Here is a 20,944-nt window from a genome sequence, read left to right as displayed (position 1 = left end):
ATCTGTTGTTTATCCTTGTTTTTGCTACTTTATTTGTACCTGTTCGCGTCCATCATTAGCCTGCATCCCCAGCGTAAACTGTTTGTAGTTCCTGGCTTCTGGTGTTTCCCTTTTTACTTTGTTTCCCTTTTGGATTTAACTTGGATTATTAATAAATGACTCACTTTAAGTTCACCTGTGCCTGCCTCCATGCATCTGCTTTTGGTCCTTGACTTTACTTTTTCTTTTACTTTCAAGCAGCACTCTATACTGTTGTTAGTGTATGTGTAGTGCATTTGAGTCTGCCCTGTATTTCTCAACCATTAACTTAGTTTTTTTGCCTCACTTCTGCTTGTATGAAGACCACCATGTGGTGTTGCTGTAATCACGAGAAATATAAATGCTCAACATGAGAAAAGTCAATGTCAGGGATTTGATTATACTGAACTTACATGGCTTTCTTGTGTTGTTCATGCGATGTTTGCACAAGAGATCTCATTGGAAAAGAATATCCTTTTATTAAATATTACCCTAATTATTAAATATTATCCATTGAAAGGAGAAAAATCTAGAAAATAATAGATAAGACTGATAACTTAATGATGACAGTTATCATTTAAATATAACCATATTTAATAAGGATCTCAGTGGAGAGTGTGGTGGCGTGGTGATTAGCACTGTTGATTAAAATATCTAGCCAGTGCCTTTCTCTGTGGAGCTTGTGTGTTTGTGTGTGTTCTCACTGGGTACTCTGGCTTCCTCCCAAAACCCAAAGACATCCAGTCAGTGGGCTAGGCTACTATAAACTGCCCATAGGTCTGTGTCAAAATGGTTGTCTGTCTCTCTGTGTTAGCCCTGCGTCAGGTGTTCCTCGCCTCCCCTTTCCTCAGGGTTATTCTGACTCTGATGGTAGTTGGAAAAGGCTCCAGCCCCCCTGCTGGTGAAGGGACTTGATGGATCTCAGTGGTTAAGTGAATGGATAGACTATATTGGTGTTGACAATAGACAGCAAAAATAACAATGATGTATCCACTATTACTTTGTTAATTTTTATGAACAGGTGTACCTGCTTGCAAATTATAGCAGTAATACTGAAAACATTAACTTCTGTAATTAACAACCCAAATCAGAATCATGACACTGTGCCTGCTTTGCTCTGGATTCTTAAACCACTAACTTAGTTTTTCGTTTACTTCCCGTTCAGTAAAGATGACCAGGTGATGTTACCGTAATCAGGAATAATATACATGCTTCATATAGGCAAAGTAAATAAATTATGCCATGCACTAAAGCTAAAAAGCAGCTTCTCAGCCGATGACCCTGCATCAGTTTGCACCAGTTACAGGAGTCCATTGCTCCACCCTGAAGTGAATCCTCAGCTGGCTGATGACCTTAAAACCCCCTACTGCAGATTTGAAAGACAACCACTCACACCTCCCACCTGCTCACCCTCACCTCACACCCACACACAAAGATGCTCACTCTCACCTCACACCTATACAAAAAGACTACTTGCACCCCCACCCCCGTCCCCTCTGACCCCTACCTGCGCTAAAGATCTGTGAGGATGTTTAGTCTGCTTATCCGGAGACACAACACCGGGAAGGCTCCGGGACTTAACAGTGTGTCCCCCTCATTCCTGAAAGTCTGCACAGACCAACTGGCCTCCATCTTCAACCAGATCTTTTATGTCGCATTGTTTCACAAGTGGCAACAGTAAACAGGATCACATTTGACTGTATTACAGTCAAATGAAATTTGAACTCCCATTTTTACTGGCTTAGTTGACGAGAGATAAGCATCTGATGTTTTGTCTCCAGATGCACAACATTCTAGTGATGATGACTTTGAAAAACCGTCTTTTAATAGTTCGTCTGTCCCCAAACTTATTCCCTCAGCCAACGCTAAGTGACTAAATATGAGATTTGGATCTGCCAAAGGAAGTGCCAAAGTGTATGAGTAAGGCACAATGAGAAAGATCTCCTGAATCCTGGAACAGACTTTTCATCTTATTACTTTCTTTGAATGACTGATGATTGAGGATGGGAAACGACAACAGGTTTTTGTAAAGAACTGGTTCCCAGTAGTTCAGTTCCTTGTAATTGTTAGTCTGCTTGCCTGTTGATCTTGCCTATCAGTTCTACTTAAAGTCTCGCTACAATCAGGTGATTTCAGTTAGTGGTGAATAATGGTGCAGTTTGCAGCATGTCTATGAATATTACTTTTATTTTATTAAACAAAAGGACAAGAGTAACATGTGTAAAGTGCATCCAGGACAGAAACAGCTATTTGCAAGCATCTGCTTGGACAGCATGCTAGCACTAAGCTAGCCAAGAACCCAGAGTGTTGATGAAGCTGAGTGAATGCCAACCCCAGGCCAGCAGCCAGACCCTGAACTTCAACACTTCAACAAACTGATGAGCAGTCAGGCTGCAGCTTGTACCTGTTCCTGCAGTAGAATCACTGTGGCTATCACTTTAAAGTCTCTTTGTGCTGGATTTCATCTTTGCTTTGTGCTGTCGGCTTTGTGTTCATACCTAAAAACTAAGAGAAAGATAATATGTGTGCACTCATTAGGATAGGGATTTATGCTTGTGTATGGACAGTAGCCTAAAGGTTTATACTGTTACTGGTAATTATGAGACAATGCATTTCAGATCATTTTATGGAGAAACTTCAAAGTAATGCAAGTCGTGTAATGAATTACTTTGTCCTGGGAGTAATACGTTACTTCTAAGAAAACTGATCTGTGAATATGTGTAATATATTTACATAATAACAATTACCCCAACACTGATCACAACAAAGAGAGGAAATGCCTCCGACATGCACAAACATTTTACCACACAGCATGAAATTAATTTGCACAAATATAATGCTACTTATGACTCCCAATGTGGAGTCAGTGAATTGATGTGTATATGATTTTATGCAAGTGTTTCTGTGTTTCTGCTTTTTCTCGTCTAAAGAGTCAGAACTTTGTTTCAAATTTGGATGCACAGTTGAGTGGATGGAAAAGTGTAGACAAATGAAGGTTTGCATTAAAAGTGGCAAACGACTGAACGTATCCTGAGTGGATGAATCTTTGACCAGTAATACCAGGCAAGCCCACAGTTATGGACCAAACCATGTGCCACGATGTAACAATCCACCTTGAACTATTAAAAATTGGGAAACAATACTTTGAGTGTATCTCGCGTCCTTGGCTTGCCTCTGCTGAAAAAGAAATATTACAGTCTAAGAAAGAAACTTTACATCTCTGTTAATACCTTTGGCTAGAGAAAAGTTGCAATTTTCCTTGAAGTACTATTGATTATTATTTGGATTTATATACAAATACACAAAATAAGACATTTAGATGGCGTTTCTGTTTCTGTTATTACTTACAAAACACTCCTCAGTAAGCACAGCGTCTAACAGACTGCAGGATTTCATTCTCTCAGCTATTAGATCACTTAATGCTGACAGGGCTCTCTTAGATTAAGCTTTCTGTGTCTGTTAAGTTTTAGACATCTCTCCTTGTTATTCTGTTTGTATTTTTATCTTACTTTAAATGTGTTTATTTATTTGACCTCGTTGTTGATCTCTGAATTGACATGCAACAGTGTTTGTGATCATTGGTTGTGCGTTTGACTGTGGGAGGAGGTTGTGAGGGTAAGCTGCGAACAAACTGCCTCCTTTTGGGATTAATAAAGTTGATCTGAATCTGAAAAGGACCAACTCTGGGTCATTCCATCTAAAATCAGACAATTAAAAAAATATTCCTGTACGTCTTTCTCCAACTTGCTTTACTTTCATGGTCCAAAGGTTCAAGTTATTTTAGCATACAGTAATAAAATTTTAATTAGAAAAGACAATTCTTAGCAATTTCTGAATGACATATAATACTGCAAAATAATGCATGCAGAATACTTTTTAACCCTTACATGCACACATGACTGGGCCGTACACTTTTCCAGAACAGAACAATCTCTACATCTAATGACATCCGTACATTGGATTTACCACACCAACTTCTGACTTCATGATCTTTGTTTCTCTTTGGTTGGGCCTGTCTGCTTTTCCTGTGGCTTTTGTCACCCAACACCTTCCCATTGCTTCAGTGATACTGGTTTGCGGTTGGGAGCAACTTTCCAGTTGAGTTCTCATGTGTGGTGTGAGTTGTGCATTAGTGATTCTGCTCTTGAATTCAGGGTGCTAAGCTATGAAAAGGTGTAGGGTAGCAATGTTAAGTATGTCATACCACAGCACCATTGACCACCTCTTTGTTTTTAAACTTACATATGTAGGTGCTAACCATGTGGTCCATGTGTCTACACCTCCTTTGGTCTTGTTGTAAAATGTGATCAATTCTGTTTTTATTTCTACCATACCACAACAGCAAGATGCTTCTCCATGAAACACTGTGCAAGAGGCATTTAACTAGCCAACAGATATCTCCAAAAGTTCATGCTGTTCATCTGGACGTAGCGTCTTCACTTGCCTGGATGATTGGGCATGCATTAAGACGTGGCCAATAGACAGACATTTTTCATGTATTTTTCACAAATTACAGATTTTGATTCATTTTGATGGGAAGAAAGACCAGTGAATCTTCTGTCTTTAACCATCTTTGAGGTACTGATGCTCAAATCTTGCCTCAGATTACAATGTGAAAAATAAAATAAAATAAAAAAGGCCTGAAAGTGGTTTGACAGACCATTATATACCATACATATCTTGGAAGGCCTATTTGATTTGAGAAAGAATAGCCCCACTGCTAGTTTAAGACTGCCTACTGTCACAAATCTTGTTCGCTAATGAAGTTTGTAGTTTTGAAGTTTGAAGTTTCCAAAGCACATTTATTCTGTGTTACGCCCCAGCCTCGGGGAAACCAGAGTGCGACAGAATGAAAGTTAAAAATTGTGTGTAGCCGATGAAGAGGACAAGCAGGGCTACAAGCTGAGCACCAGAGTACTTACTTGATGTAGTACGGCACGTTGTTTGGAGAGATGCCCTGCTCGAAGGGGGTCACCACAGATCCTGCACAAACAGATGATAGATGATTAAAACCCCAAACAAATATTGATAATCATCTCCTAATTTTGTTTGAAGTGTTTGAAATTTCCAAAGCTGTCATGGTCCCTAGGTGTTGAACCCAGAGTTTTTAGTGAGTTCATGTTTTGTTGTTGTTTTGTGGATCATTTGTTTCTTAGTTTGGTTTGTTCGTAGTATTTGTTTGATTGCTATTTCTCATTTCATTATTATATTTTTCAGTCGTCGGTTTGTATTTTAGCTTCATCTTTCCTGCTTATGTTGTAGTTGAGTTCATGTGTCTTGGTTTTGTAATATTTAGTTATCATCTTTTGTTTTCCCTTTCTGTTTTCTCAGCCTCATCCCTGTGTCTGTCTGGTCTCTGAATCCTGTCACCATCTTTGTTTACCTTTCTCCCTTTGTCTTCCTGTACACTGTTTTTCTATTTTATTTTGATGTTTGTTCTTCCTTCCTATTCCTCATGGTGTGTGTTCATTGCTTTTTTATTCCATGTGCTCCAACTTAAGTCAGTGGCTACTGCCATGAGTTTAGCATGATACTGCTTGTCATTTATCCCTTATTTCCAACTCCCGCCTTTTGGGTCTTACTCCTGCAGCCACACAGCTAACCTGACAGAAGAACACAACTATAAAAAGACTGAGCCCAACAGTACCTCTATGTCACCGCTGCAGTGGACGAGCCCTTCATCACTGCCGCATCAATCACATTCTTTTTGACATCACCATAACCAGTTCCCACTTTGAGGAGGTAGTGAAGCTGCCACCACCGGTACCTTTCACTACTGCCCACATTTGCAGCTCCACTGGTATCTGCTAAAACAGGGTCTCTACAACAATGCTCTAGGGTGAATGAAAAAGACGTGTTCTCTCGTGCTACCCCAGCCAGAAGAAATCTAAGCAAAGACTGTTCTGTGTTCTCTTCACCATCAGCATAACCGCTAAACAAGCAAAGTTAAAAACTGAGGGTTTTGTGTCTGAGTCAGACTGTTGATGATACAATAAGACTGTTTTTCTTTTTTTATTGCTGCTGGAAGAAAGACCAGGCGACCAGTTCAAAACATGTTTTTTGTGGTCACCTCATTCAAAGACTGAAGTGTGTTTCTTTGAATTTTGTAATGAGTTTTGTATTTCTTAGTCGGTCAGTATAAAAAATGTGTTCTGTATTTGTGAGCTGGCCAATAACCAAAGAAAGTTTTCTGTTTCTGGAACAGATAATAATGTTTGTCTGGTGTTTCTCAGACACCCAGTAATAAAGAAGAAGTCCACGGCAGTCTCTGAAGCAGTCAACAGTGAAATACTTGGGGTGTTTCTGTGCTGACCAGTGTGTGTGCCATTTCTCAGACGGTGTCTGACTGTTTTGTTTCTGTGCCGACAAACAGTGATACGACTGTATTGGTGTTTCAGAGCTATGGAAGAGACAATGTTTTCCATTTCTGAGCTGGTACCTCACACAGAAACTGTTTACTGTGCTGCCGAGATGACCCCTCCAGAGTTTGAATTTTGTGTTCATGAGCACACCATCTCAGAGACTATCCCCAGATATTGTGACTGTGCTCTGGGACTTCTGGGGGAATTCTGAGCCAGAACAGCCACAGTCCCTGTCCCCTGTAAAGTTTGCTGCATGCTCTGTTGAGCTGCCCCAACCACCAGTGTTTCCAAAGTCTCCTATATGTGCAGTGAATCTTGACATCCCTGAGCCTCAGCTGATTCCTGCTGCCTGCGGATTCTTTGCCGCCTGAGCCTGAGGGTCCTGTGTTGTCTGAGCCCGAGGATGCCATATTGCCTGAGGTTGTGGGTTTCTGTGGTCATCCCCGGCTATCTGTCAAGCCATTGATGGGAACTCATTGTTGTGGTTGGCTACCTGGCAGGCCACTAGGGTTTTCTTTCTATCCTTGCTGTCATCCTTCTCTGTCCAGTCCATGTGATGGTCTCCATTGGCCTCCATTAACGTCACCCAAGGGCCCCTCTTTAAGCCACATTAGGGTCTCTGTTGCCATTGTCGGCCTCTGTCCAAGGCACCCGAGGGTCTATATCACCCTTGTTGGGTTCCATCCTAGCCACCTTCTGGCTATGCCACCTAAGGTGTCGTCTGTGTCAGCACTAGCTTCCAGTTAATCATATCCTCTGCCATCAATGCCTCGTGCCAAGCCACTGGATGGACCATGTCTCCTTTGGTACTAGCTTCCAGAGTTTCTTCATGTCTTTCACCGGTGGTCACCTGTTCTGCCATCATGGGTCATTGGTCTAATCGCCAAATAAATTAATTTCTCTATCTCAGTAAATCATGTTTAAATCTTTCAAATGATCTCTCCTTCTTGAACTACTAGCTAAAGGTAGGAAGATGCACTGCTGCTCTAAACTATGATTATCAAATGTTATCATTGGAGTGTGAATGTGTGTGAATGTTAGGTAGAAAAAATGCTTTTATGAATGGGTGAAAATGAGTAAATGATGTATAAAGTGAGTGCTTGAGTTTGAAAAGTGCTATAAAATCCAGTCAATTTACCATTTATCTTGCATATATGGACTTCTGAAGATCAGAAAAGATGGGTGGAGTTCCTATTCTGGGCCGGGCATGAGTTGCTGCCCCAAATGGAGTACGAACGAGTGAGAAGAGAAGGGAGTGGGAGACTGACTGATGAACTGGGGCTGTAGTTGATATGGACGCTGCACTGTACCGTTTTGGTAGAGAGAGAGTTGAGCATAAAAGCAGAACTTCCGATTTACCGGTCGATCCCAGCACCCGTCTACTGTCCTGGCCTGTCCTGGTCACTTCTATGTGCCCACTTCAGTCCATCTAAGGCAGGGGTCAGCAACCTTTAACACCCAAAGAGCCATTTGGACCCGGTTTCCACGCAAAAGAAAACACTGGGAGCCACAAATACTTTTTGACATCTAAAATGAAGATAACACTGTATATATTGTTTTTACCTTTATGCTTTGTGTGAACAACTAAGGTGTGTTGCTTATGAAATCCATGAAGTGCTACAGAGAAAATTACATTTTATTTATGTAATTAACACATTTTGAACTCTTAAAGAAATATAACCAAAGCAAAGACACCCAGCTGAACTAAAATGATCCAGCAAACAAAAACTGTTGTGAGCCGCCACCCTTATATCGCCTTTGCGCTTTTGGAGCGTTGACCTGACTTTTAAAAAATAATTGGAAAAAAGCTCTATGCTGCTAAAAGATGAAAAATAGATATTTGCAAAATTCTGCCTAAATATGTATTTTACCTGGTTAATGTGTGTGGCGGGGCGTGGTCTGCAGCGCCGCTGCAGGGGAGGCGGACGCACCTGAGCAGCACCCGCAATCACGCCTCGCCGCCTTTACGTCTGTGCTGTTGTGTTGGTGTGTGTCGGGCTGTGAGCTGCAAAGCTACAGCCGGCTGTATGCGTACAGCAACCGTGTGTGTAAAGTGGTCAATAAAGAGATGCTGCAAAGCGTGTTCATGCAAACGTCGTTGGGTCTGCTGTGAGATGTTTACAACGGGACTTCTGCTCCTGAACCTCTGCGCACAGCGTCTGCAGATCGGAGCTGTACGAAGTCACTTTCATCTTTACAGGACTGTAAGCTGTCGTCTGTGAGGCGTGAGCGGTGTTTGTTTTAACATAGTTCACAGTGGAGAACAGCTGCTGACATAATGTGGATCTGAAGATCCAGAATTGGCCTACCTGGAGTTGAAAGTCTCGATAAATGCACGGCGTTTCGGCGAGTATACCGGCTTCCACGAGTGTGACGCTTTTTTGGAGCGATGAAAAAATAATAGAATATAATTTTATTTTTATATTTCAATATCACAACAATCTTCCAATTTAGAACTACAAGTTAAAAAAGAACTAATATAAATAAAATACACTTCAGCTAATAGCTTCTAATTTATTTTCCCAAACCACGCAGAGCCGCACTACAAGGACTAAAGAGCCGCATGTGGCTCCGGAGCCGCAGCTTGCCGACCCCTGGTCTAAGGTATTTCACACACGGCCAAAACCTAAATCCATTTCCTTCCTGCAACATCTGTTCTGGTGCCCTTCTCTTATAATGCATGTCACTGAATATGTTTCTGGGTCCTCTGTCCGCACCCAGAACAAGTCCTGCAGCCAGCCTGCTAAGGAACAAGGAGTAAAATAAATGTCTTACCAATCGCAACAGAATCCTAGTACCCGCCTACCGTCCTGGCCTGTGCACTCAATTTGTACCCATCCATGCTGAATCAAAGAAACTGTCTTCTAATTACATTAGACCATTTGAAATTAAAATGGACTTTCTACACCCCTGTTTCCTGCACCCTCCTGGGGCAGGAGCTGGCTGGTGGGTCTGGGGTCGCTCTTGGTTCTGGGGAGAATCCATTCATCTGCACTTTGTGGGGGGGGGGGGGGGGGGTGTTTGTCTCCTGGACCTTTCTCTGTCTGCCTCTGGCTGTTTGTGTACCTACTTCTGTGGGTTCTTTGAACTTTAAAAAAACAAAACTTTGTTACAAAACTTCCAAAGAGGGATCTACTGTAATGAAATTTATTTCCCAGTGGTGTGAAGAGACATTATTATTATTGTCATTATTATTATTATTATTATTATTATTATTATTATTATTATTATTAATATCAATAAACATTATGAAAAAATGGTCAGACAAAAACATTTTCAGGCAGTACTGTTAAATGATTTGTTTCAATGCTATATGTCACGGCCCTTTACATGTTGTAACAATGTTTTTATCTTTGATATTGTCATATTTTATTTGCACATTATTTTTGCTTTTTAACAATTCAGTTTGTGATTGTGATTTTCCATTTAATTTTTTTTCTTTTTTCTGTTTTTTACCATGTGGCCGTCACTCAGAGTGGATAGAGGTGGAAAAAATATTAAAAAATCATTCCAAAAATGCGTGTGTTTTACATTTAATTAGGAACATTTTTAGATATTCTTTCTGAAAACTTGAGTTTTCGTTTTGTAAAACACAGTTAATTTGCTGACAGTGTCACTTTAAGCACTTACACATTTATATTTCATCTACTAGCGCAATGACAGAAACGCATGAAACAAATAGCAATTAAAAAACAAACAAAGAAAGTAATTAAAAACAAAAAGTGCCTGATCTTATGTATATGACCAAATGTTAATAAGCCCCATAGCTCAGACAGTAGGGCCGGCTCTAGCCATTTTCATTTTAGTCCAGATTAAGATTTGGAAAGATAGCCTACTAGGTATGGGAACTGATAAGAGTTTAGGATTCAGATTATTGATCACTTATCACTTCAATACCTTATCGATTCTCTTATCGATTCTCACTTAGTTCTCAAGGAGTCAGAGTCACCATCACCACTAAGCAGGATATCAAAGACATTACATTTGTGTTAAGTGCATGCTGTGTGGGAAAATGTTTGTACATGTTTAAGGCATTTCTCCTTTCGTGAGATAAAAAAAAGTATCACACATCCACAGAGAACTTTCCTTAAAAGAAATCTGTATATTTCTTAATTACTCTCAGGAGAAATGATTTCATTACGCTACTAATTGCATTACTTTTTTGTTTCTCTGCAAAAAGAACTGAAATGCATTGTCTCATAATGACCAGTTAAAAATATAAACCTCTAGGCTACAGTCCCATACACCAGCATAAATCATATCCTAATTAGGACACACATATAATCTTTTGCTTAGTATTCAGGTATGAACACAAAGCCGACGGCACAAAGCAAAGATGAAAATCAGCACAAAGAGACTTTAAAGCAATGACCACAGTGATTCTACTATAGAGACATAAACAGGTAGAAACGGAGGTTGAAGCCTGATTGCTCATCCGACTGTTACCTGTTGAAGTTCAGGATGTTGCTGTTGAGCTGGGGTCAGCATTCACATAGCTTTAACATCACTCTGGGTTCTTGGCTAGCTTAGCAAAGAACCAAAGTTGTGTTAGCAGCATAATGCAGTTGTGTCTGCTATGGATGCAGTTTCTGCTTTACCATCGCACTCTAGTTATTTTGTGCAAAACAAAACAAAAAGTATTGTCCATATCCACGATGTAGACCACACTACTATTTTTCTTCTCCAAAATCACAAACAGAACTCAACTGATTGAAGCCCAACTGCAAGTGGAACCGATAAGTGGAATCGATAGGGAAGCAGACTAACTGAGGAATTGAACTATCAAGAACTGGTTCTTGATTCCCATCCCTACAGCCGGCCAGCTGTCATTATATTTTTTCTCATTTTGCTCTCCAAATCACCCAGTCAGTGACAAAAACTGCCTTTTCGTTTCTACCTAACAACTGCTGCCTGCTAATAGCTTTTGTAGCCAGTAGATATAATTAGATCAGCTTGCTAGCTGAACTTTGGCTCATGATCTGGTTGAGCTAGTCTAAGGTTGATTAGTTATAAAATGAATGCCTTGTAAATATGTAATAAAGTGCATTTCATGTACATGGAAATATTAAAGATCCGTTATTCCTGCATTGAGGTCTTCTTAGTTAATCCTGAGATTATATTAAAATAACAGAATGGTAATTGCAAGTGAAATGCTGGACTTCCAACATGATCAAAAAAGCACTTTTAAAGCATCTTCTGTTCTCTTAGCTTATTTATTACAAATAATAAATATCTTGTGTTCCACTCTTCCTTCACTCATGAAGAAGACTCCAACATATTTCTCCCTACACTCTCACTTATACTTCTGATTATATCTTAAGTTTTCTTTTCTTTTTTTACATTTTGAATGTTTAGCCACTTCTGTTATGACTGAATGATATCAGAGAGCACAGAGCTTGCGTCACAAGCTGGGGTCATGCTGGCACTGCATGATGAAGCTGAAATCAACAAGTGGAACAGAACTAGACAGTGATCCACTCAAAGGAGAGCTTTGTTACCCCCATCGTTTATTTTGTGCCACTGCTGTCATCATTAGTTCAAATCATTTTATTTTCACACACACACACACACACACACACACACACACACACACACACACACACAGTCTCATGTTTGCTGGTAAATGCTACTAAATAAGCAGTATAGTTACCATGTGTAAGGCCAAAATCCCCATGAGCATCTGTCAGCTGCTTGAGATGCTCGTTGATGGAGATCTGTGAGAGGGGAGAAAAACACATTTTTTTTAGCCATGTGTTCTACTATTAAAATCTCTATATGAATCAACATCGTTAATAATGTAATTTTAAATCAATTTAACCTCATCAGTTTAACCAACTAATACCAGTGGTGACATGCAGAAAACCAATTATAAATTAGATTTTGGGTTAGGCTGGCCCCAGACTTAACCCTTTGATCAGTTCCCACAGCAGCTAACAGACATAAATTACTTGCTGCAAAGAGCTAGGGCACGTATGGATCGTCCTACTCTGGATTAGGCCACTGCTTCATTTAGTTATGTGGAAGAGTAAAACTAAACACATGATATTGCTGTTAGTATTTTCCAGTCACAGATAAAATCTGGGGAACAGACAGCCAATAAATGTAATTTAAGCTTTAGCTTGGATTACTTGTGGCTTTCTTTCTACTGCTTTGAGTTGATTTTTTTAGGTGTTTAGTTATAGACTAGTGTTTATGGGTATATAGTTATAATGTGCATGCTAGTTTTATAGAATAATACAGCCCCGTTTAAAAGTTTAAGACCACCTGAAAAATAGCAAAAAATCATATTTTGCTTGGTTGGATCTTAACAAGGTTCCAAGTAGAGCTTCAACATGCAACAAGAAGAAATGCGAGTGAGACATAAGACTCCATTGCAGAAGCTTAGATAATAAAACTGGCTGAGGTGCTTGGTTTAAACAGCATTGCAATATCTGTAGATATAATGTAGCTCCATATGTGTTGTCATAACCAGGACTGTTGTTGATTTATGGCAGCTTCATGGCCTTGAGCCTTAACCAGAGTCCATGCGTCCTTCACCACCAGAGCCTGAGGGTCCTGTGCCACCTGAGCCCATGCGTCCTTCGCTGGCTATGTGTGAGTTTAAGTCATAGTCCAAGAATTCCACACTGCCAGAGTCCAAGGGTCCAGTGCCACCCAATCCTGATGGTCTCTGTCTCCACTGCTGGTCGCCTGCTGAGGGTCACATCTATTTTGTCACTAGCCTCCAGAGACATCCCATCACCCCCACCGACATTAGTCTCCAGCCAAGCCACAAGACGGTTCTTGCCACTGATACCCGAGTTGTCCAATCAGTGCTGACATTATCAGACTGGCAATGCATCCAGAGGGTCCTTGCCACCATGCCACCCAAGGGCCTTTGTCACCATCATCAGCCATGCCACCAGAGGGTCTTCACTGCCATCACCAGTCCCCAGCCAAACCACTGAAGGGCCTCTGCCACTGGCCACAAAATTGTCTTGTCTCCACCACTGGCCACCAGGCCAATCCCCAGTGTTACCCTGGTGACAATGGAGTAATCGACATCCCGCTGATGGCAGTGAGGAAGACACTCTTAAGGCTGTTAACAGCAGTGACGAAGGAAACACTTCTGAGGTCGACTTGTGAGAAAGACAGGACACCCTTGGAGGGTGGTGATTCTGCTTCTGGCGGTGTTGAGATCACATGCTTGGTACAATACTCTTCAGATGCTGGAGACTGGCACTGTAACTATTTCAACTTAGGATACACAGGGGCTCAGAGTTGGCACAAAGAAGAATCACTTTCACTCACCATTCAGGTGATGTGTAGAAACTGGGCCTAATAGATATGGCTGAAGAAACAGGCTTGAGCTGCAGCCCAGTCAAATTTAAAAGTGAGATCACTGGTTAGATGTGACTTGATATTTGGATACAAACTATCATTTGACATTTGCAATATTTGTCGTGGCATGAGTGTATCTCATTTTTATTGCTTCTACATTTGTGTAAGTATGTGTATGTGCGCATTTGTGTTTACCTGGAGCAAGCTCCAGCGTGTATTCAGATCTTCGATGCGTTCCAGGTTCCTGGATGATAACTGGATATCAGGCAGATTGAAAGTGGATGCTAATTCGTTCACATGCGTCACATCGTCCTTAATCTGTGCAATTTCTTCCTGAAACTCCTGCAACATAAGCACATACGACATATATACATTGAAATAAACACACCAAAACCTTTACATGTAACAGAGAGAAACTAATGCATCTGTCACATGAAACCCAGTTTGTTGATTCTTTAATGTAGGACATGGAAATCGATGATGGACTCAGGTACGATGAATGGTTGATAGAAATAATGTGGAGCACATTTTCTAGCAGTAACTCACCTCTGACTTACTTTGCCAGATATTTAGACGTTATAGTTATATTTGCTATAGTTTCCTCAATGCATTGCAATCTGGACTTGACCTAGGTGAGAGGTATCAGGCAGGTGGTAAACTAATGCATCTGTCATGTAAACCTAGTTTGCTACTTGTTTAAAGCAGGGAATGGATAGGACTGATAGGCTTAAGTGAGACAAAGAGTTGACAGATTCCATTTATACAATTTAAGCTGGGCACCTGGGTAAAGGTGAGTGATCTAGAATGTGAGATTGAGGGCTCTGCAGTCAGTGTGAAAGTCAGGCAGTGGGCAGGGGTGGGATGTACTTGTCTCCCCCAGTTCTCTGCCAGGACATTGCAGTTTTCCCCAGTGGATGAGAGGATCCTGACTATCGTTTGTTGATGAGGACTCCGTGTCCAATTTCAGCAGGGTTCTGATGGAGGTTGGGGACACGGAGTCTTAATGACAACTGTTCTCCACCTCCACTGCATGGCTCCCCACAGCTGGGGCCACATCTCTATGTCATGGGGGTAATCTCCAAACCAGATGATGGACACTGGAAGTGAAGGGAGCAGTCCAACTGAAGATGGAGTCCTATTGGGCTTGCTTAGCCAATGGAACTGTGGAGGCAGATGGCAGGTACTGGCAGGCCAAACTGATGCAGCTTTTTAGTCAGCCTCAAAGCAATTCTGGCAAACTGTTAGGCGACTCAGGGAAAGTGAGCAGTACTCTACTCACACTGTGTACAGTGGGGATGGGGCGCTGGTGACCTCAGTGCTGGTTGGGCAGTGGAAGGAATATTTCAAAGATCCATATAGGAAGCTGAATTTGGGAATAAGGGGAAAGACTCCTACTCTCATCCATTGTTATGAGCTCTGCACTCTTGAAAGGGTGAGGAGTTGAGTCATTTGGAAGAGACAGAGTGGAGCTCAACATTGCAAGGAGTCATTTGAGGTGGTTTTGGGTATCTGACCCAATGATAAGGTGTTACAGGCGTGTCCTACTGGAAGGAGGTTCTCTGGCACGCTTTAGGCTGATCTGGGAACATGTCTCTATCTTCCTGGATGAGCTGAACAAGGTATCTGGGGAGAGGCGGGCGTGGGCTTCTCTGCTTAAACTGCTGTCCTCACTGTCCAGCCACAGATAAGCATTGGAAAATGAATGGATGGCTGGAGCTTTTAATTATTTTTCCAAGCTAAACTCATATAAAAACAAGATCTTGATCATCCTTTCCAAAGTCAGTAAAGATTCAAGGCGATTTAAGTCAGGAGGATATCAATAATTATCTCTACAGTAAGTCCCGGATGAGCCTACTTTACAAATCAAGCAAAATGTATAAAAAGTCAAACCAAAAGTTTTTAATGCCTGTCAATTAGAATGATTATTTTCTTTGTCTTTGATTGTTAAGATTTGGGGAGAACATTTTTTTAACAAGAGCAAAAATGGAAAAATACTCATAATAGGGTTATGTTCATGATTAACACTAATCGAAAGCATCAGAGGGTAATGTAGAAGGAAATAGCCTGGGCTGAACCTTGGATCTCAGAAGGTGTAACAAGCACTCCCAACCTAATTACATCTCTTCCCGTTATCTCATTTAAGGAAAACTGTTGGCTTGTTTTATTAATGTTTTATACTGTCTGTGGGTATGAAACAGAATACTATATCTAAAGTGAGGGTCACTGATTCTCACCTTGACTCTGTCGATATGGTCTGGTAGCAAGTCAATCAGGAGGTCTTCTACAGGTTCCCACGCATCCTTTACCATTTCTGCCCGGCTCAGCTTTCCATCCAGCAGGTCCTCTGCCTTCTCCAGCTCCATCAGTTGGTCAAGGGCCAACTCTAATCTCCTCTGCCAGTCATCTGAGTCAGTGTTGAGCTGGTCCCATTTGTTCATCATATCGTCTGCCTCTTTACGCAGGATTCGCCCCACGTTGTGTGCGCGCTCCTCTGGGCTGATATCTGAAGGTTATGTAAAGAATAAATGCAGAAAAAAATAAGCAAATTTCACACAACATAGAAGTAATCTAAAAGGCCTTCGGTCTCTCAGCGTATGGCAGGGCTACTATTTCAAAATTGATATACTATAACAATGTCAACTGACTGGAGTTACTTATGGCTGAGTCCACTAGAGTAAAAATACGAGCACAGCTGTTATGGTAGCTTTTATAGTAGCAAAACAATTTCTGTGTATATTTCAATGCACATATGTGTATTTCAGTCTGTGTGGGGAGTTGTGCGTGTGCACCGAGTTGTTTCTGCTTATTCAAATCTGTGTGTGTAATAAGATTTGTAAACGTGTATCCAGAAAGCTGCTGTCATCAGATTTGTGAACGTGTAAATAAATGATATATATTAATGACTCGTAAGTCTTGTCTTGTGAGTCATTATAAGACAAAACGATGTGACTTTTCCTAAACTTCTAACATGACAGATTTGTGATCAATCAGTGATTTGAATGTGTGCAGAGAGTTATCTGTAAGTTCGGGTTCATTAACCCTGAGCCCAGGATCACAGGCTCAGACCGTCTCTCTCACGCTGCACAAACCACCAGGTTGGTTTTTACGGTCTTCACGCGTTGGGCCATACAAGACGGGGTCAGACGCACAGACCACAACGGATTTATCAGAAATCCAGCGTGAGTCACTGGAGGATTTGATATTCAACTAGAAGCCAGAGTAATATCCCTGAAACCAACAGTATAATCATAACGTAGGATATTCAAGACAACTTGAATTAGCTTTGAGCCTGAACAGCTCTGATTCATCAAACAGCCAAAATAAGAGAACAAATGGCAACAGTAAAAATATATATATGTGCAATTTAGGTTACAGTAATTCCCTCTATCTAGTTATCAGACTATATATATATTTAGAGGCTAGGTGTAGGCAGGAAAATGTTCATATTTGCTTAATGTAAGAATGGTCACAGTACTTATGTTTAAAGGAATTATGAATAAGCAGAGTAACCGTGTCTTCCAAGCCCAGTCGGTCAACTCAAAGCAGATAAGGAGATGATTAATACCTTTCTCAGGTGAAAACTACACCATAATAATAATGTGTTACAACTAAGAGTCTGGCACTCATAGCACTACGCATAAATATGCATGTATTATCAGAAAAGTTTTTAAAAAGTTATATAAGTACTTTAACTTGTGAATACTTAAACTGCCATGTGGACTTTTGACAGGTAGAATTAAATATATTGTAAAATATGACCCTTGTTATTGGAAATATTGGCTTAATCTTTATCTGTTCCACAACTCTTCCAGGTTGTTTTTCAAACTGACCACATCTGTCACGCAGATATTCCATATGGGTAGCCTGTAAGCTAGCTATGGCTCTGTCCATGAAGAGCTACAAGCTACCAGGTTGGGTATGAAAACAGGCCTGAAAAGCGATGCCTTCTCCACAGATCTTACATGTTTCACAAAAGATATTTAACACCACTGTCAAACACTTAAAGAGCCAGACAATCAGAGTGGATTGGGCAGAAAGGAGAGTGGCAGAGGTGGAGGAAGATGTTCTGCTTCAACCTATTCAAGCTCAAGAAAATATACAAACGAAACTGACAGAGCTGAAAGCCCGATCACGTAGAAACAATATTCGTGTACACGTAGCGCCTGAAGACACTGAACGGAACAACCTGACGGGGTTTTAGAAACTTTTATTAAATGGGAGTTTTCTTTAAGATGTCACAGAGCTCGTGGCCCAAAGCCGCCGCAGAAACCAGGCCCCACTCAACAGTAATTTACTTTCTACAGCACACTGTTAAAGAACTGGCGCTCTGAAAGTTTTTTCTGAGAGGAGTGAGAATTTACTTTGACCATGACTAACCCCACTGACATTCAGCAGAAAAGAAAGGCCACTTTCAGACCCCCCACCAGCAAAACTCAGTGACGGCACCGTAACTTACAACAGCGCAACAGAGGCCATGGAAGATGTGAAGAAGAGGAAGGTCCTGAGCTTTACAGGAGAAGAGACCCGATCCACGTAATCAACACAGGAGAAGCAGAAGAGCTTTTCCTCAAAGACAGCGAGGACACACCGGAGCTCTCTCTTCATGTGTCAACAAAGGCAACTCACCTGCAACATGTCTCTGAGCAACACTCAGCTGGCAGCCAAATATTTGTATTCGCTTGTATTTCTTAGTGGGACTGTAGCATTAGGCTGATTCCACACATTCACAGTCGCTGTATGAGATAAAGCTGATTCCCAATCCTCTGCTGCATTTTAGCTTCTACCGTGATCTGATTAACAGGATGTAAGTTGATCATAAAATTCTGATATGATACTTAATCAGTCCTTCTGTGAGCAGGTGTTTGTGGGCGTCCAATAAGTGGATTACACTCTACTGCCATAAGTATAAGCTCCTTTACTTTCATAAACATATGAACTTGAGCGCCATCTCATGCTTAATCCACGGGGTTTAAAATGATGTGAGCCCACCTTTGCAGCTATTGCAGCTTCAACTCTTCTGTGTGGGATTTCCACAAGTGAGAAATGACACTGTTAGAACATTCCTGCAAACCTAAAGCCCTCAAAACATAATTTTGGAATGCTGATTAATGTGAATGCTGATTAATGTGAATGCTGATTAAGTATTAATGTTGTTCTTCTGTACATTTTTATGTACGGAAGAACAACAGAAACCATTTTGGTATCAACACATTCAGCTTTTTGTGGACAAGTATTCTATTACTTCTGTTTTCTTTAACTTTTATATGTTTTAAAATATTTGTTTGTTTGTTTTACACTGAAATGAATGGTGAACGCTTAAACTCCTCATCAAACCCACTCTACATTGAAAGTTATCTAGTTCAGATTACTTTAACCTCCTAGGACCTGCGTCCACATATGTGGGCATCACATTTTGGGTTATTTAGACCAAAATACTCAATTTTGCTCTGCAAGGGCCTGATGTCCACTTACGAGGATGTTATACTGCTACTGTTCTATCGAAATTTTAAACAAATATCCTCATATGTGGCTCTCATTTTTCTTAGAAACAAAAATCAGGTAAAAAAAGAATCTGGTGATTCTTTGCTTTTACATTCATTGGGTCCAAATATGCCCAAATATCAAAGAGAAATCAAAAATGCTGCCGTGGAAGAGTTCGGGTCTTAGGAGGTTAAGCTAGAGAAATAAAAATCAAACTTTAAACTGGTCCCAACACATGTTCAGCTAAGTATGTTTTCATACAGTTACAGTTTATTCAGCTTACTCTGGCCAGGGCATCTCACCCTTTTCAGCCGGGCCCCACACCCTGCCCACACCTGCGCCTGGAGACTGTGTCAAACCTCAACACCGATATTATTGGAATGATTATTGCAATCTCTACCTGCTTAATTACATTTCAGCTCCCAGTTTTTCAGTTTATAATTTCAAATAATTTTTAGACACTTTCAGACTCTGATTTTTCATAATTCAGAACATTGTCATAGTTTTATTGAACCATGTTATTCTTATATTGCCATGTTTTCATCTCTTTATTACATGTTGGTTGAGTTCATTAACCTTATGTTGAAGTAATCCCATTCACCCTCATGCAGGCAAACTCATTTAAGATCAAGGACTTCTACACTGTGATGCTCTTCAGCTCCAATTCTGTCTTTTTAGTAAATGCCATTCATATTTAGGTTATTTGGTTTATTTAGAGAAATATTCTATATGCTTTATTTAGTGCTATATTTAGTCCAATATAGTTTTGGTACTGCTCCCAAAAAGGTTGAGTCTGTTCATCTGGATGGTTTCAGTGGGAGAAACATTTCATCAATCATCAGGTGACGTCTTCAGTCTCAGCTGACTGCAGGTTTCCAGCCTTATAAACAGCACATTTGCATAATGACTGAAACCAGCCCACTGAATGAACAATGGTCAGTTCCTTGATGATTGATATGCAAATTCTCACGACCATTAATCAACAGCCACTGATCAAAGACCACTGATCACTGGCCATGAGTAACCATTCACAGAGAGTTGGGGAATGGCTGCAATCACAGCATTGTAAGATGGCAAAAGACATCTCAGAAGCATTGAATCAACCTTTGGGATTTACTTACCTGGATATTTGAGCATGCATCGAGACCTTTTGCTACTACTGCTTTTTACGCTTAGCTAGCTGATATTGTTGAAATCTAATGTCACTGAGCTGGTTCAGCAAGGTCACCTTTGGATATTTCAAACATTTTTTGGTATTGAAGGAAACATCTTCAGCATTTTTGATAGGTAATGCTGTTTTTCTAGTTAAATATGTTTTTTGATTTGTTTTGCCTATCACAATCTGTTCAGTGTACTTTTTCACATTAGCTGCAATTTAACTTAATAATTAAAGTAATGAATATAATTTAATGTGCCAAACAAGACTGTGGAGACATAGGATTGTGTTTTAACCATAGTAAAATTTCAGATTTTTAGATGTCCCTAACCACTGCCTAATACAAGATCAAATAGCTGAGATGGATTAAAATATCAGGAGGAAGGATGAGAGGAAGTCCCATGATTAGCAGCTGAAAGTCACCATTGTTCTTGCAGTTCAACAGGGCGCAATATCTTTCAGCTGAAGACACATAGTAACCAGATTGCTGCCATGGTGCAGAATTGTTGCAGAATAGTGTCTGTTTTCTTTACCAGCAGTTGTTAGAATGCTGTTAATAATTAACAAGCTATTTCCACATTTAAATGGCAAGTTAAAAGGTTGCTGT

At 40.6% G+C, this 20,944-nt stretch overlaps 1 protein-coding gene across 4 annotated transcripts in view; it reads right to left on the bottom strand.

Moving 5' to 3' along the window:
* Window positions 1-20,944, bottom strand: part of dmd (dystrophin) — a 284,621-nt gene that overhangs the window by 48,180 nt on the left and 215,497 nt on the right. For all 4 annotated transcript variants that reach the window (XM_084922101.1, XM_084922102.1, XM_084922099.1 and 1 more), the window contains 4 exons: window positions 15,935-16,203; window positions 13,896-14,042; window positions 12,031-12,094; window positions 4,941-5,001 (listed from right to left, as the gene is read on the bottom strand). In XM_084922101.1, coding sequence (XP_084778227.1) covers window positions 4,941-5,001; window positions 12,031-12,094; window positions 13,896-14,042; window positions 15,935-16,203 — 541 coding nt within the window. The remainder of the gene's footprint in view (window positions 1-4,940; window positions 5,002-12,030; window positions 12,095-13,895; window positions 14,043-15,934; window positions 16,204-20,944) is intronic.

This window comes from Perissodus microlepis, chromosome 23 (assembly GCF_051167445.1).
Source record: "Perissodus microlepis isolate ML-2025 ecotype Zambia chromosome 23, ASM5116744v1, whole genome shotgun sequence".
Classification (NCBI taxonomy): Eukaryota; Metazoa; Chordata; class Actinopteri; order Cichliformes; family Cichlidae; genus Perissodus; species Perissodus microlepis.
The sequence above is the reverse complement of the archived record's forward strand: the minus strand, read 5'-3'. Positions and strand labels throughout refer to the sequence as shown.